The 15947-nt window shown below is 35.1% G+C and overlaps 1 protein-coding gene across 1 annotated transcript; it reads left to right on the top strand.

The window, feature by feature from the left end:
• The first annotated feature begins 13333 nt into the window (after nucleotides 1-13333).
• LOC126946934 (cerebellar degeneration-related antigen 1-like) lies at nucleotides 13334-14603 on the top strand. Its single transcript, XM_050777706.1, is given in 2 exon segments — nucleotides 13334-14250; nucleotides 14252-14603. Coding segments are annotated over 2 exon segments (858 nt in total). The 5' UTR covers nucleotides 13334-13626; the 3' UTR covers nucleotides 14486-14603.
• Nucleotides 14604-15947: the final 1344 nt, after the last annotated feature.

Below are 15947 nucleotides of genomic sequence, written 5' to 3'. Positions count from 1 at the left end.
CCCAGATTCAGGCATGCACAAGAGGCAGAGTCACAATTCTTCCACACTTGGAACATCAATATTCCTGCAGATGAAAAGAGGTGCTTGTCTGATCTGAATAGCTGGAACACTGGGACAGGAGTGAGGCCTGGAAGTGGACAGCTTTCCTGCTGGCCTGGCAGGTGACCTGATGTAGCTCCTACCCTTCACTCTGATAAAACCTCAGCACATCTAATAGAGGGCTCCCTCAGCCATCTTCATCAAGCCTGGGACCTCTGCACACCATTGGTATTACGTCTACCCATCTGCTTTAGCTACAACTGGTGCCTACCCAGGGATACCTCCCCTACTATCCTGAAGCCTAAATAATCAACTCACTCAATAAAATACTGAAGAAAAATTAAATAAAATGTACAACAAAAGAGAATGAGATAGGCTTCAAGAGATCTCTGACATTCCAACCCCATAAGAGACAGTGAACTTGCCCACACACCAAGTACATAACTACTACAACCAGCATCTGGGAAAGTCAGTGCACAAAGGCTCTCTGTAACTAACGAACTCATAGTCTTCACCCCTAAAAGCAGCAAAAATCAAATTTGGCTATAATAAACTGTAAACATTAAGGCCAGATCCTTAGGAGGGAAACATTAAATTAAAAAAGAACACAGTCAAATCAAAAATAAACTACAGAAAAAGAAAATGATTTTCATTTTCTTATATCCCTGATGAACATAGATGTAATAATATATACGATATAATATACCAAAGGTTTTTATTAGGTTTTCAACTGTTAAAAATTAGAAACAATACTGTGTTGAATTATTTACCAATACATATCAGTATCATATGACAATGGCTGGATGCATTTTTACCAAAATTGCAAAGTGTATTTAGAATACTGTAACCCAAAATATAAACTATGTAAGATCCATGAGATTTACTCTGAGAGTCAGGAGGGAAACATTCCTAAAAATATGCTGCAATGCAGCTGTATCTGAGGTTCAGCAAGAGCCCTCTATGATTGCTAATCAGGAAAGCCCTGCTACAGGCATTAAGATGCCAAGGAGTCAGACATCAAGCAGTGCTTAAACAAGAGCCTCTTCTTTAAAAATCACAAGGTCAGATACTACAAATTACAGTACACCAAATTACAAGGACTGATTTTCTATTGAATTGTTTCTCAAGTAGACAACTTGATATTATTAATATGTGATCCAGAGTGAGAAACAACAGGAGTAGTACTTATGTTATGGTCATTGATGATTAACATGAACAACTCAGAAGAGGACAACTGAAAAATAAGTCAGTCAAAGTCTGTCTTATAGGAATTCTAAATGATAAAGAAAGAAAAAGACAATGGGTTGGTATGGTTTGGCTCTGTGTCCCCTCCCATGTCTCACCTTGAATTGTAGTTCCCATAATCCCCACATGTTGTGGGAGGAACCCAGTGGGAGGTAATTTAAATGTGGGGGTTGTTACCCTTATGCGGTTCTCCTGATAGTGAGTTCTCACAAGATCTGACGATTTTATAAGAGGCTTTTCCCACTTTTGCTCGGCACTTCTCCTTCCCGCCACTATGTGAAAAAGGACATGCTTGCTTCCCCTTCTGCTGTGATTGTAAGTTTCCTGAGGCCACCCCAGCCTTGTGGAACTGTGAGTCTATTCAACCTCTTTTCTTTATAAATTACCCAGTCTCGGGTATTTCTTTATTAGCAGCCTGAGAATGGGCTAATACAGTGAATTGAAATCAGTAGAGTGGAGTGCTGTTATAAGGATACCCAAAAATGTGGAAGTGACTTTGTAACTGAGTAACAGACAGAGGTTGGAACAGCTTGGAGGGCTCAGAAAAAGACAGGGAAAATTTGAAACTTCCTAGAGACTTGGAGGGCTCAGAAAACAGGAAGATATAATAAAGTTTGGAACTTCCTAGAGACTTGTTGGTTGGCTTTGACCAAAATGCTGATCGTGATATGGACAATGAAGTCCAGGTTGAGTTGATCTCAGATGGAGATGAGTTTTTTGGGAACTGGAGCAAAGCTGACTCTTGTTATGCTTTAGCAAGGAGACTGACAGCATTTTGCCCCTGCCTTAGAGATCTGTGGAACTTTGACCTTGAGAGAAATAATCTAGGGTATCTGGTGGAAGAAATTTCCAAACACCAAAGCATTCAAGAGGTGACTAGGGTGCTGTTAAAAGCATTCAGTTTTATGTATTCACAAAGATACGGTTTGGAATTGGAATTTATGTTTAAATGGGAAGCAGAGCATAAAAGTGTGAAAAATTTGCAGTCTGATGATGCAATAGAAGACTGTAGGTACCCAGAAGTCAAGAATTGAGGTCTGGGAACCTCCGTCTAGATTTCAGAGGATACATGGAAACTCCTGGATGTCCAGGCAGAAGTTTGCAGCAGGGGCAAGGCCCTCACAAAAACCTTCTGCTAGGGCAATGGGGAAGGAAAATGTGGGGCTCAAGCCCCCACAGAGTCCCCCCTGGGGCACTGCCTAGTGAAGCTGTGAGAAGAGGGCTACCATCCTCCAGATCCTAGAATGGTAGATTCACCAACAGCTTTCACTATGTGCCTGGAAAAGCTGCAGACATTCAACACCAGCCCATGAAAGCAACCAGGAGGGAGGCTGTACCCTGAAAAGCCACAGGAGTAGAGTTGTCCAAGACCATGAGAACCCACGTCTTGCATCAGTGTGACCTGGATGTGAGACATAGAGTCAAAGGAGATCATTCTGGAGCTTTAAGATTTTACTGCCTCACTTGATTTCAGACTTGCATGGGGCCTTCGTTTTGGCTCATTTCTCCCATCAGGAACGGGTGTATTTATCCAATGCCTGTACCCCCATTGTATCTAGGAAGTAACTAACTTGCTCCTCATTTTACAGGCTTATCAGCAGAAGGGACTTGACTTGTTTGGGATGAGACTTTCGACTGTGGACTTTTGAGTTAATGCTGAAATAAGACTCTGGGGGACTGTTGGGAAGGCATGATTGGTTTTGAAATGTGAGGACATGAAATTTGGGTGGAGGGCGGGGTGGAGTGACATGGTTTGGCTTCCCCACCCAGATATCATCTTGAATTGTAGCTCCCATAATTCCCACGTGTTGTGGGAAGGACCCGGTGGGAGATAATTGAATCATGAGGGTGGTTCTCCCATACTGTTCTTGTAGTAGTGAATAAGTCTCATGAGATCTGATGGTTTTATAAGGGGAAACCCCTTTTGCTTGGTTCTCATTCTTTCTTGCCACCACCACGTAAGAAGTGCCTTTCGCCTTCCACCATGATTGTGAGGCCTCCTCAGCTGCATGGAACTGTGAGACCATTAAACCTTTCTTTCTTTATAAATTACCCAGTATTGGATATGTCTTTATCAGCAGTGTGAAAACGGACTAATACATGCAATAAAGGAGACAACTTGGTGCTCACAGTGGTCACAAGGAGAACATATTGTCTCAATAATTACTGTTGATGTGGCTATGAAACTAAGAAAACTAAGTAAATTTTTAAAACTAAGAAAATTAAGTAAAGTTCCTAAAACAAAAACGCATAGTGTAAACAAACAAAATTATTTTAAAATCTAGAAGAAGTTCAGTGGTTTGGCAAGAATTCATCTTTTTTGTTCCAAAAGGGCTCCACTTCATGAGAATAGTATTGCTTGCAGCTGTTCTCTCTGTTAGGAACTCTGCAGGCAGAGTCATCTGGAGGAGGTGGTAGGGGAAGAAGTGAAAGTACTGAAAATACAAAGTATGCTAAAGACCTCGTCTTGTTGGGTAGAATCATCATAGAAAGCTGATTAATTCGTGATACCAGTAAGAAAATGTACATTTTTTCAGTGCCTACAGTTCTTGGGCCCCACTCCTAGTTTCATTCCAGGACAGGAAGGGCCACACTGACTGAAATGAAAGCAAAGGCCCTGTTGGAATCTCAGTCCTGGAGAAACTGATAGAAACTTCCAGAGGAGCTCAAGATCATGAAGTAAATGCTAACAATGTCAAACCAACTCTCAAAGAAGCGAAAGATTGACTTTCCTCTGGTAGGGGGGATTCAAAAAGTGCATAAACTGAGGAAAATATTTAAATTGAGGTGATGATGACCAACACTGCTACTAAGGTAGAAGCATAAGGAAAATTCTGGTTTGGGGTGAGGGCTTAACATCAATCTCAAAGTTGTTAGTTTGGTGAAAAAGTAATTGTGATTTTTGCCATTTCTTTTAATAGCAAAAACCACAATTAAATTACTTTTGCACCAACCTAATAAATAATTTTAAGATATAGTCAAAATGTCTCTTTTCAATAAAAATCAAATGTTTGAAGATTTCAGGGTCAAAAATAAAGTTTGTTCCCACAGTTTTGTAACCAGACTATTTCTCCTTCCTGAAGATGTAGGTGTTCCCTGATGGAAAACTATTGGAAGAGAATAACATATCTGAGAGAGGTATGGTTGGGTGGGGCTCTGAGAAAACAGAAAAAGTTTAGAGAACAACATAAATGAAAGTAAAGGAGGGAAGAGATACTGATGTATGTGGTATTGAGAAAACCAGTCTGACTAGAGTAGATGACCCATGGGCAAGTAGAGAACAAAGATGACTCTGTAGGGAAAGTCATGGGCACTTGGAGGGCACATGTGGACATTTAGATTTAATGATGAAACTTGAATTGTATGCTTTTGAGTGATATGAAAAAAATGATATTTAAAGAGATTAATCTGGTAGCAATAAACCAGATGGGCAGTAATGAGAGATTGAGAGATTTGTGGAAGGACTTAAAATTTGGAGGATGATAGCCTGAGCAAGGGGAATGAGATTGCTGACGAAGGAACAAATACTAGACACATTAAAAAGCAGATGTTTCTTTCCCCCTTTTTTATTACAAAATTATTACATACTTCAAAAGTTCCAATTGCACAAAAGTATATAAAGTTAAAAATAAATATGTACGTATATATGTACCTATCTGAGCATAATCACTATTAGAAGTGATATTTCAAACTTCTAAACCAGTATAGGAAAAAGTACATATACTTTGACAAATCTATCAAGGCTTTAAAAAGACAGAAAAATTAATGAATATTACCAAATTATAATAAATATGAAAGGTTTAATTGTGAAATATTAAGGCAGACATTGCAAGATCGAGTAAAAAAACTCATCACATGCTGTTTTGAAAAGATATACCCAAAACAAAACAACAGAGAAAAGCTGAAAATACTGGTATGAATATAATAGGCAAATGATAACAAAAATAAAGTAGAGGTAGCATAGAAGAGTCAAGACAAAAATCATTAAATGAGTCAAGGAAGGTATCTTTTTGAATTAATATACATTGTGAACTAATACAATCCAATAAGATAATCATAAAACAATATCCTTAAAAGCAATTTCAAATATGTCAAGCCAAAAAAGTTAGAAATAGGAGACTGTAATAAAACAATTAAGTGAGATGTTTTATATATTTTATTAGAAAATTTAGATAAATCAGACAAAAATAGAAAATTTGAATAACAATGAACTAATTTGACTTAATTTGTAGAAGCATGATATAATATTTACCCCAACAAAAAATATAGATTTTCTCCAATTGTTCATGGAATATTTATAAAAAATTTATTTCATATAGAATACAAAGAAAATATTCCAAGAGGTATAACTCATGCAAGAAACATTCTCCATCCATGAGATAACAAGTAGTAATTAAGGGAAAAATGAAACAGGAAGCAAAACATCAACTAAAACCTAACCACACTGAAATATATACACTTCTAAATAACTCTTGGATTAAACAGGAAAACAAAGCTTTAACTGAATATGAGGTGACAAAACAAACAAACAAACACGAAAATGCTGAAAACTATAGGATACAATCAAACATGTGTTTAGAGGAAATTTTCTAACTTAAATGCAATAAACAGAAAAGAAAGAATTAAAAGTAAACTAAGCATTACCTAGAGAATCTAGAAAGAGATCAAACAGAACTAAAGAATGTAAAAAGAAGGAATTTACAAAAGCAGAAAGTGATATTTGAAAACACTTGATTTTCCAAAAAAATAGATAACTGAAAATAAAATATACAAATCTATGGAAAGTCCTACCAGAGAAAATAAAAAAGCATATAGCCACGTATAAGCAAATTAAGGCACATCAGGAAATACTATGTGTAATTTCCAATGAACACATTTGAAAATCCAGATGAAATGGACAGTTTTGACAAAATTGACTCCAGAATAGGAGGAAATCTTGGATAAAATAATCATACAAGAAATTGAAAGATTTAAATTTCTAGGCCCCAAGCATGCACTAGGACAAAACAGTTATACCGGTGAGTGTTACCAATCGTTTAAGGAGCAGCTTGTGTCTAAGTTATTTACATTGTGGAAAAAGAAAAAAGCTTTATTCACAAAAATATCATAATCCTAATATCAAATCAGGAAAGGGGTATCACAGAAAGGAAAACAATAAATAAGAGTTTCCCAACAAGTGTACCTTGGCACACTGGTGTCCTGTAAATGGCTTGCATGTGTACTGTAATCTTTATCTCCTAAGGCCTTGGATCAACCAGGCAGATCCTGGGAAGCCAAGTTGCCTCTGCCCTGAGCAATCTTGTCTATTTACCCCAGGGTGCCATGATGTGAAAGAGGTAATAGGGCACTTCTATAGGCATTTGTTAATATAGAGTTTTATATCCTAAATAAAATAATGACATACCAAAATGCCACTACCAAATCAGTTTTATTCCAGGAATCTAAGAATAGCTCAACATTAGGTAATTAACTACACTGATGGATTAAAGAGAATAACGATATCATCACCTTGATATCAGCTTGTCAGATGCCAGAAAAGCCATCTTGATAACATTCTATATCCATCCCTGATAAAATTATATGTCAATCAAGAACAGAAGGGCATTTCCACAACTTGAAAAGGGGTATTTATCTGAAACAATGGCAATTATAATATTTAAACAAAGAGGCATTTCTATTAGAGCCAAAAACAGAAGGTTGCCTGCTCTTTATTAATCAACATCAATCTGCATTGTCCTGGAAGTTATAAAGTATTTACCAATGTACTAAAAGAAAAAAAATACATACAAACATTAGCAAGAAAAAGATAAATGTTTTATTATTTACAAATGGCGTGATTGTGTACCTAAGAAATCAAGATAATCAAATGAAAATAAAAACTACTGTTAGAGCTAGGAATAGAGTTCAATATGATACCTGGATATAAGATAAATATTAAATAGCTTTTCTATGCACTAATGATAAGGAATTTTTAAAATGCAATATCATTCATGTAAGAGGAATTAAAACTATAAACTAACAAATAAGCCCAACAATTGTTTTAATATCTAAATGGAGACTACAGTAAATTAAATAAATTGAGACAGATACCTTGTTACTAGATGCAAAACTCACTATCATAAAGATGGCAGTTCTTGACATGTTACTCAAAAGGTCTGAAGCATTTCCAAGGGATTAATTTTTTTATGGACATTGATGAGTTGATTTTAAAATTAATCTAGAAAAATCGGATGCACAAGAATAGTGAAAAATTCTGAAAGAAAGAATAATGTAGGGGGAGCAGTCCCATCATACGTCAAAACATAATGCTACAGTAATTAAAGCAGTGAGGTACTAGCTCAGTACTAGAGAAATATTATCAGTTGAACAGAAAAGAAACATAAAAATATACCCAAAGAGTTCATGATAAAAAGAGAATTCCAAATCAGTAGGGAAATAATTCAATTGAGTAAATAAGTTGAAAAAACTGACTCTCTGTTCTGAAAAAAACTAAAACTAAGCTTAGATTCCTACTTTCTACCATATACACATTTATAAAACAAAAGCCAATCCTAGATAGAGTACTAAGCAATAAGAATGTACAAAATATTGGAAGAACCAGGCACACTGGCCCACACCTGTAGTCCCAGCTACTCAGGAGGCTGAGGCAAGAAGATCTCTTTGGCCCAAGAGTTCAAGACCAATGAGGATAACACAGAGACACCATATCTCAAAAAATATATTTTTTGATTAGAAGAATATGTGGGAGAATATTTTTATAATCTTGGGAGTGCAGAAGCCTACCTAAGTATGAAACAAAAACAAGAAACTATAAAAGGTTGAAATGTTTGTCTATTTACATAATTAAATCTTTTTTATGGTAAATAGCACCATAAATAAATTTAAAAGACAAATTGATAAACATTTGCAATATACACCAGACAAAAGGATATCAACTCTAATATCCAGAGATCTACAAATTAATAATAAAACAAGACACATGACACAACAAAAGAATAGGTAAATGATACAAACAAACAATCTCTTACAGAAGAAATAAAAATAGCTAGTAAATGTATGAAAAGTTGCTTAACTTTACAAATTATTAGAGAAAAATAATTTAAAGGAATGAGATTAGATTTTCCATCCAAAATATTGACGAAAGTCAAAAATAACAGCATTCAGCATGCCAGGAGGGCAATTTAGCTCAAACATGTTCATCCAGAAATTATATTTCTCAGGTACCAGCTCTTTAAAATCATTGTAAAAGTGCGAAAAATTGTAAAGATGCTTTATATAGCGTTATCTATATTAGCAACAAACTGTTAACAACCAAAAGATCTATCATGTGGAAAGAATTGAATAAAAAATTGTAAAGATGCTTTATATAGCATTATCTATAATAGTAACAAACTGTTAACCTAAAGATCTAATGTGGAAAGACCTGAATAAATAATATAGTACTCCCTACTCTGAAATTTTCTGTAGCTGTTTTATAAAATGACTTTCTACTGAGCAGGACAAAAGCAAGTTGTAGAATATATGTATAGGATGTTAATTTTATGTTAATAATATAATTATAATATGATATTATTATATTTTATTATGTTACAATAATATAACATTTAATGTCAATAATAATAACATATCAACACTTTTCACTCCCTGTTATGTTTTTTCATTTTCTAAAACAAATGAGAATACATTCAAGTAAATAAAAAACAGTATGAGGAAGTTAACAAAACAAAGAGTCATGGCTATCTCTGGGAGATAGGATTAGGAGGATATTTTCACTTTTTACTTTATACACTACTGCTTTTTTTTTACTTTTTACAATAAACATGTATTACTTTTATAATAAAAAATAAGCCCACCCTATAAAACACACACACACATATATATACACATATATAGGTATATATATGGAATATACATATATACATATGTGTATATATGGAATATACATATATACATATGTGTATATATGGAATATACATATATACATATGTATGTGTATATATGGAAACATAAAAAAAGTGATTTGAAATCTGACTACGCAGAAGCAATTATTGTTAACATATCAACACTTTTCACTCCCTATTATGTATTTTTCAACATATTTTGGATCATGCGCTATGTAATTTTGAGCTCGTTTTTCAATAAATATAATATTCTATTTCCCTATGTCAATAAAAACACATTAACATAAAGTTTAAATATATTTTAATTTTGAAAATAATGCATGTTCAAAATAGAAAATTTCAAGAACAAAGAACCAAAAGAATAAAAATCCCATGTAGTCTTACTACCCACAGATAAGTATTTTTTAAATTACTTTAAAAAATAATGAAAGACAAATGTACAGAAAGGGATTAATAATCCTTAGACTGTGCACACTGTCTCATTGATTCATGCAAGGCCCTCTTTTATTTTTACCCATTAACTTGCCTTTTTATTTAATGTTAATAATAATCATAAAATTATTAAATAATCAATAATGGGATTTCAAATACATGACACCAACCACTACCCAACACGAGTACTAGAATATTAACCATAATATGAATTCATTTATAGTCCTCCCATATTCTGACCCTCTTTCCTCAACCCCAGTGACCATTATCTTCAATTTTTAAATTATTTTTTGCTTTTTAATAAATTATTTGTATGCTGTGTGTATGTAGCCCTAAATAATATAGTGCTTAGTTTTACTTGTTTTTGAATAATACAAAAAGGATATCCTATTATATGTAGTCTTTTGAGACATGATATCTTAATATTCTAGAAGTAAAATCTACCCACATTATGTGTAGCTGTAGAACATTCATATGATGACTATATAATATTTTATGTGAAACATACTATGATTTATCCATTTTATTTTTGGGACTTTTACTACTAACATTTTAGTGTATATCTTCTAGTTATTTTCCTGAAGGCATTTAGTTTTCCTTCTACAAAACATGAATATTATACATATTTTCGTGACCTATTTCTCTCACTGGTGATACCTTATGAACATATTCCCATTTCAGTAAATATTCTTCCATGGTATAAATTCAAATGACTGCACAGTATTCCATTAGATAGTTACAATACAATTTTCTAACCACCCCAACCGTTAGACATATGATTGCTTGTAATTTTTTTGCTGTGATTATGATGCACATGGTCTTGTTTGGCTCAGCAGCTCTCCTTTTAGAAATTTATCCTAAGTAATATGCAAACACATCTGCACACAAATATGTACAGGGATGCCATGTAGAATGACACAGTTTCTGTTCTTCACACCTTACATAAAGTATGTGCTGATCACAGAAGTTTTTATAATACAAGAAAATTGGAAGGAACTTAATGCTCACCCATAGGAGATGGAGTAAATAAATTATATATTAAAATTATTACATAGCTGCACAGTTACTGACATAGAAAGTTGTTCACAATTTATTGCTAAGTGTAAGAAAGAAATAGGTTAAAATGCAGTATGATTACATTTTGTACAAGAAAATATACCAGTGAAAGTGTCTAGAAGAGCATACGCAAAAATCTTTACAGTGATTATCTCTGGATATTGAAATTATTTGAGAATTTATTTTTTTCACTTTGCTAACATATATTTTGAAGTGTTTCCAACAGTAAAACTTGATTCCATGTACAAGAAAAACGATGAATAAATAATAGTTTTGTGCACAATTGTTTAAATATTTTTCCTGAATAGAAAATACCTGTACATTGTAAGAACTTAAAAATAAAAGAATATATAGAAGAAAATAAAATCATACATAATCCAACCTATCCAGTGATAATTAGTTTAGAGTCCCCAATACATTTACTTCTAGTAATTTGTCACTGATTATATATTTTTAAATAGTTGCCATCACACTTTATGTAACCTTGTATGCTGATTTTTCACTTAACTTATAAAATGAATATGCCACAGTATTTTAACGGAAGAATATTCCATCATAGGTACATGGCACATTTACTTAGTCATTCCCTTAATGTTAGATTAAGGTTTTTCTGTTTTTCACTATACCAAATAACTATGTGAGGAGTATCTTTGTGCATGAATTATCCACATGTCAGATAATTTCCTTGGATGGATTCCTTGAAGTGGAATATACTAAACCAAAAAGTATATTTTTATATCCCTTGATATATATTTTCCAATAGTGCTTCATATATATTTTAAGGCAAAATGAGTAGCAGGAAAAACAAAGAGGTCAAAACAGCTGGGTCCCATGGCTATTGTTAGCACTCAGATTAGTAAAACTGATATATAAAAATCTTTTTTATTTAAGTCACAAGGCTATATTGTGAGAACCAAATGAGAATACAGATTCTTCAGAGTCACAATAAATATTACTTCTTTAGGAATGCTTTCCTTGATTTTTCAGACTCTCAGTTACTTTTTCTTCATGGCCTTACAATGGATAAGTAATTTTTCGATTATCTGTACGTTGTTTGTTTCCCACAGATGATTTTAAGCTTTATCAAAACAAACCTGGCATACTGTTAGCGCTCAATAAATATTTGTTGAATGAATGAATGAATGAATGAATGAATGAGGTGACAGCACTCTATAAAGTATAAATCATTAGACATTCAGAAGGTATTTCTATTTTAATTGGTATTATTATTGTTCCTTTTTGTTACATTATAGATGATTTTAAATCTTTAGAGAGTCCCTGCCTAACTGTAAAAATTTAATTATGTGGTTTTCATGGTTTTCACGTCAGCCAGAGGCCTGGGTAGCAACATTGCTGAAGGTACCTGGTGGGAGCTGAGACTTAGAGAACCAAGTAGTTAGTTCTCTAGATCTGCATGCTGCGATTTAAGGAGTTGTAGCTACCATTAGTTGGATACAACGCAGTGGTCAGGAACCCAGGAAGCAGGTAAATGCTGGAGGTTAGAAACAAACTAAAGGTAAGTGCTCCACATAGTAAGGTACAAACTGGAGAATAGTCAGTAATAAGGGATTCAAACAGATAGAAGAGATAAATTCCAAGCACCAGTACTCAAAGCATGGAGCTATGAATATGATTCTGAAGCAAAGGGTAATTGAACTCAGTGCTTCCTTATGGTATCAGAAAGTGTTTGCACCTACTTCCATATACAGGACCAAGGGAATGGTAGTAGCTGGTTGGGGAATAAAAGCTGTGCATATAAATAGACTCTGGCAGTGACAGGATCAAGCGAGACCATTTGTATATGGAATTGTATAATATTCTACACATAATGTGGAAGCAGTCAACCTTTGGATCACATCATTCTATCATGATTTTAAACAGCAGATATCACAACATAGTGGTTACAATCATGGACTCTCACAACAGGCTAGCCAGGTCCGGCTCCATTATTTAGTAGTTGTGTCCTATGGACAATTTACTTCACCTCTGTGTGCCAGTTTCCTCATCTGTAAAATAGGGATAATGATGGTACCTAGCTTCAATGGGTTGTTGTGAAGATTAAATGAGTTAATGCATGTAAGGATCTTAGAACAGTGCCTGGACGTAGCAAATGCTATGTTAAGTGTTGTTGTTATTATTATTATATTATTCTTTGGTCACATAAGACCAACGCTAAAAATTGATATTTAAAATGGACAAATAATACACTACATGTTAACTTTACCTAAAATACCAGTCTTAAACAGGAATTTTTCTCATTAAATAAAAATTTCACTTAGATCTAAACATAGTCAACTGTATAAAAACTGTAAGCACTAGTGAAGTAGTAAAATTTATTGCAGCAGTCCTATCTGTTTATTCTGCAGAAGTTTTATTGTGGACATTATTTTTAAAAGTTGTAGAGATTAAATACACATTTCCTAATTGTAAAAAACACAAACTGCAGTACAGTTGGTTCATAAGATCTAGTCTATAAGGAGGAATGTCCCATTAAATGTTTTTGAAGCTAATTCAACTAGAAGCAGAAATAGTTGAGTTGGAAGATTTTTCTGTAGAGTGATTTTAACATGGGAAGGCTCAGACAGGGGAAGCCTAGATTTGAAAAGGCCTGGACCTGGGGAAAGGTTGGAAGATCTGGACTATAGAATATGTTAGAATACCTGGATATTGCAGACACTGGAAGACCTGAATGTTAGAAGATCAGCACACTGGAGACGTTGGAAGACATGGATATTGAGCCAGTTGATGGAAGACTGGGTAGTTGTTGGAAGACATGAAGATGCTGGAAGACACAGAGATGCTGGAAGACGGGGAGATGTTGGAAGACAAGCAGATGCTGGAAGCCCTGGAGATGCTGGAAGACCTGCAGATACAGGAAGACATGGATTTGTTGGAAGACGTAGCTTAGTTGGAAGACATATAGTTTCCGGAAGATGTGGATTTTCTGGAAGACATGGCTTGGTTGGAAGACATGGATTTTCTGGAAGACGTACCTTTGTTGGAAGACGTACCTTTGTTGGAAGACGTACCTTTCTTGGAAGACGTACCTTTCTTGGAAGACGTACCTTTGTTGGAAGACGTACCTTTCTTGGAAGACGTACCTTTCTTGGAAGACGTACCTTTGTTGGAAGACATACCTTTGTTGGAAGACACAGGTAGGCTGGAAGACATTAATTTGATGGAAGACATGGCTTTGTTGGAAGACGTGGATTTGCTGGAAGACACAGATTTCCTGGAAGACCTGGATTTTTCGGAAGCTATGGATTTGAGGGAAGACAAGGATTTTCTGGAAGACGTGGATAGTCTGGAAGACATGGCTTTGTTGGAAGACGTGGATTTGCTGGAAGACACAGATTTCCCGGAAGACGTGGATTTTTTGGAAGCTATGGATTTGAGGGAAGACAAGGATTTTCTGGAAGACATGGATAGTCTGGAAGACCTGGAGGCCATTGGAAGACGTGGATTTTCTGGAAGACATGGCTTTTTTGGAAGATGTAGATTTTCAGGAAGACCCGAATTATCCGGAAGACCTGGATTGTTGGGAAGACGCGGATTTTCTGGAAGACTGGGAGGTTACTGGAAGACTGGGAGGTTACTGGAAGACATGGATTTTCTGGAAGACATGGATTTTCAGGAAGACGTGGATCTTCAGGAAGACATATATTGGCTGGAAGACCTGGATTTTTTCCGGAAGACGTGGATTGACTGGAAGACCTGGATTTGGTGGAAGACATAGATTTTTCTGGAAGACGCTGACTGACTGGAAGACCTGGATTTCTTTCTGGAAGACACTGATTGACTGGAAGATCTAGATTTTTCTGGAAGAACTAGATTTACTGGAAGACTTGGATTTGGTGGAAGACGTAGATTTTTCTGGAAGACATGGATTAGCTGGAAGATCTGTATTTGATGGAAGACCTTGAAATTATTGGAAGACACGTATTTTCTGGAAGACGTGGATTTTCCTGGAAGATCTGTATTTGGTGGAAGACCTATAATTGCTGGAAGACTGGATTTACTGGAAGACTTGGAGCTTCTTGGAAGACGTGGATTGTCCGGAAGACATGGATTGTCTGGAAGATGTTGATTTTCTGGAAGCTCAGGATTATCTGGAAGACCTTGAGACTGTTGGAAGACTTGAAGTCGCTGGAAGACCCGGAGTTGTTGGAAGACCTTGACACTGGCGCCATTGGAAACCCTGGACATTGGAAACATTGTAAGCACAGGATATTGGAGACATTGCAAGCCTTGGATTCTGAAGACATTGGTTACACTGGACATTGATGATTCTGGAGGCCCTGAACATTGGGATATTGAATATTGGAAGTCATAGACAGTGAAATCTCTGGAAATTAGAGATATTGTAAGTCCTGTACCTTGGAACTCCTAAATACTGGCAGATATGAACAACAGCAAGATATAGACATTTATAAATCCTAAAATGAGAAGCCCTGGATTTTGGGAGACATTGGTAAGCATGGATACTGACATATTTATGTCAAAAGACAGTTTGGAAGAATTAAATTTTAAAGATGCTGGACGTCAAGAATACTGGCAGTCTGGACAATATGAGACCAGGATATTGAGAGGTCTATTCATTCAGACATTGAGGATATTGATGTACCTGAAAATTGTAAGACCTAGTTCTTGCAGGTATTAAAAGACTTGGGCATTGGAGGAATTGGCAATAAAAATACACTGTAAAACTAGAATGTAGGAGACATTTAAAAATGTAAAAACTGTGTGATGTAAGTGCTGGAAGACATTGAAGAATCTAGACTTAACACTATGAGATACATAGCCTCTAGAACACCTGTATATAGGAGATATTGGAGGATTAGGACCATGGAAGACTTGTAATTTAGAACTCTGGATCCTGAAAGACAAGACCTGGACTTTGAAGATGGGTTGTTGGAGATATTAGACCTAAATTTTTAATAACTTGAATACTGGGAAGTTTAGAAAACAAGGGCATTGGAGATGCTGCAGGACAGGGACTGGAATGCATGGATGTTATAATATTGGGAAGATCTGGCAATTAAAGATGTTGGAAGCTTTGGAGCTTAGAAGACTTGAGTTAGAGAAACTGAAGAACAGAAAGGCCTAATCTTAATAGTATTGGAAAGTCATGCTGAAAGATAGTAGCAATATTCAAAGAGTTGTGTATTAGGGCCTAGATATTAAATTAAAAGACATCATGAGACTACTCTTGTAGTCTTTAATACTATTGCATCTCTTCTGCTAAAAAGCAAAACACAAGGAAATAGTATTCTA

This window comes from Macaca thibetana, chromosome X (genome assembly GCF_024542745.1).
Source record: "Macaca thibetana thibetana isolate TM-01 chromosome X, ASM2454274v1, whole genome shotgun sequence".
NCBI lineage: Eukaryota > Metazoa > Chordata > Mammalia > Primates > Cercopithecidae > Macaca > Macaca thibetana.
Note: the sequence above shows the minus strand (reverse complement) of the source record. Positions and strands in the feature narration are given on the sequence as shown.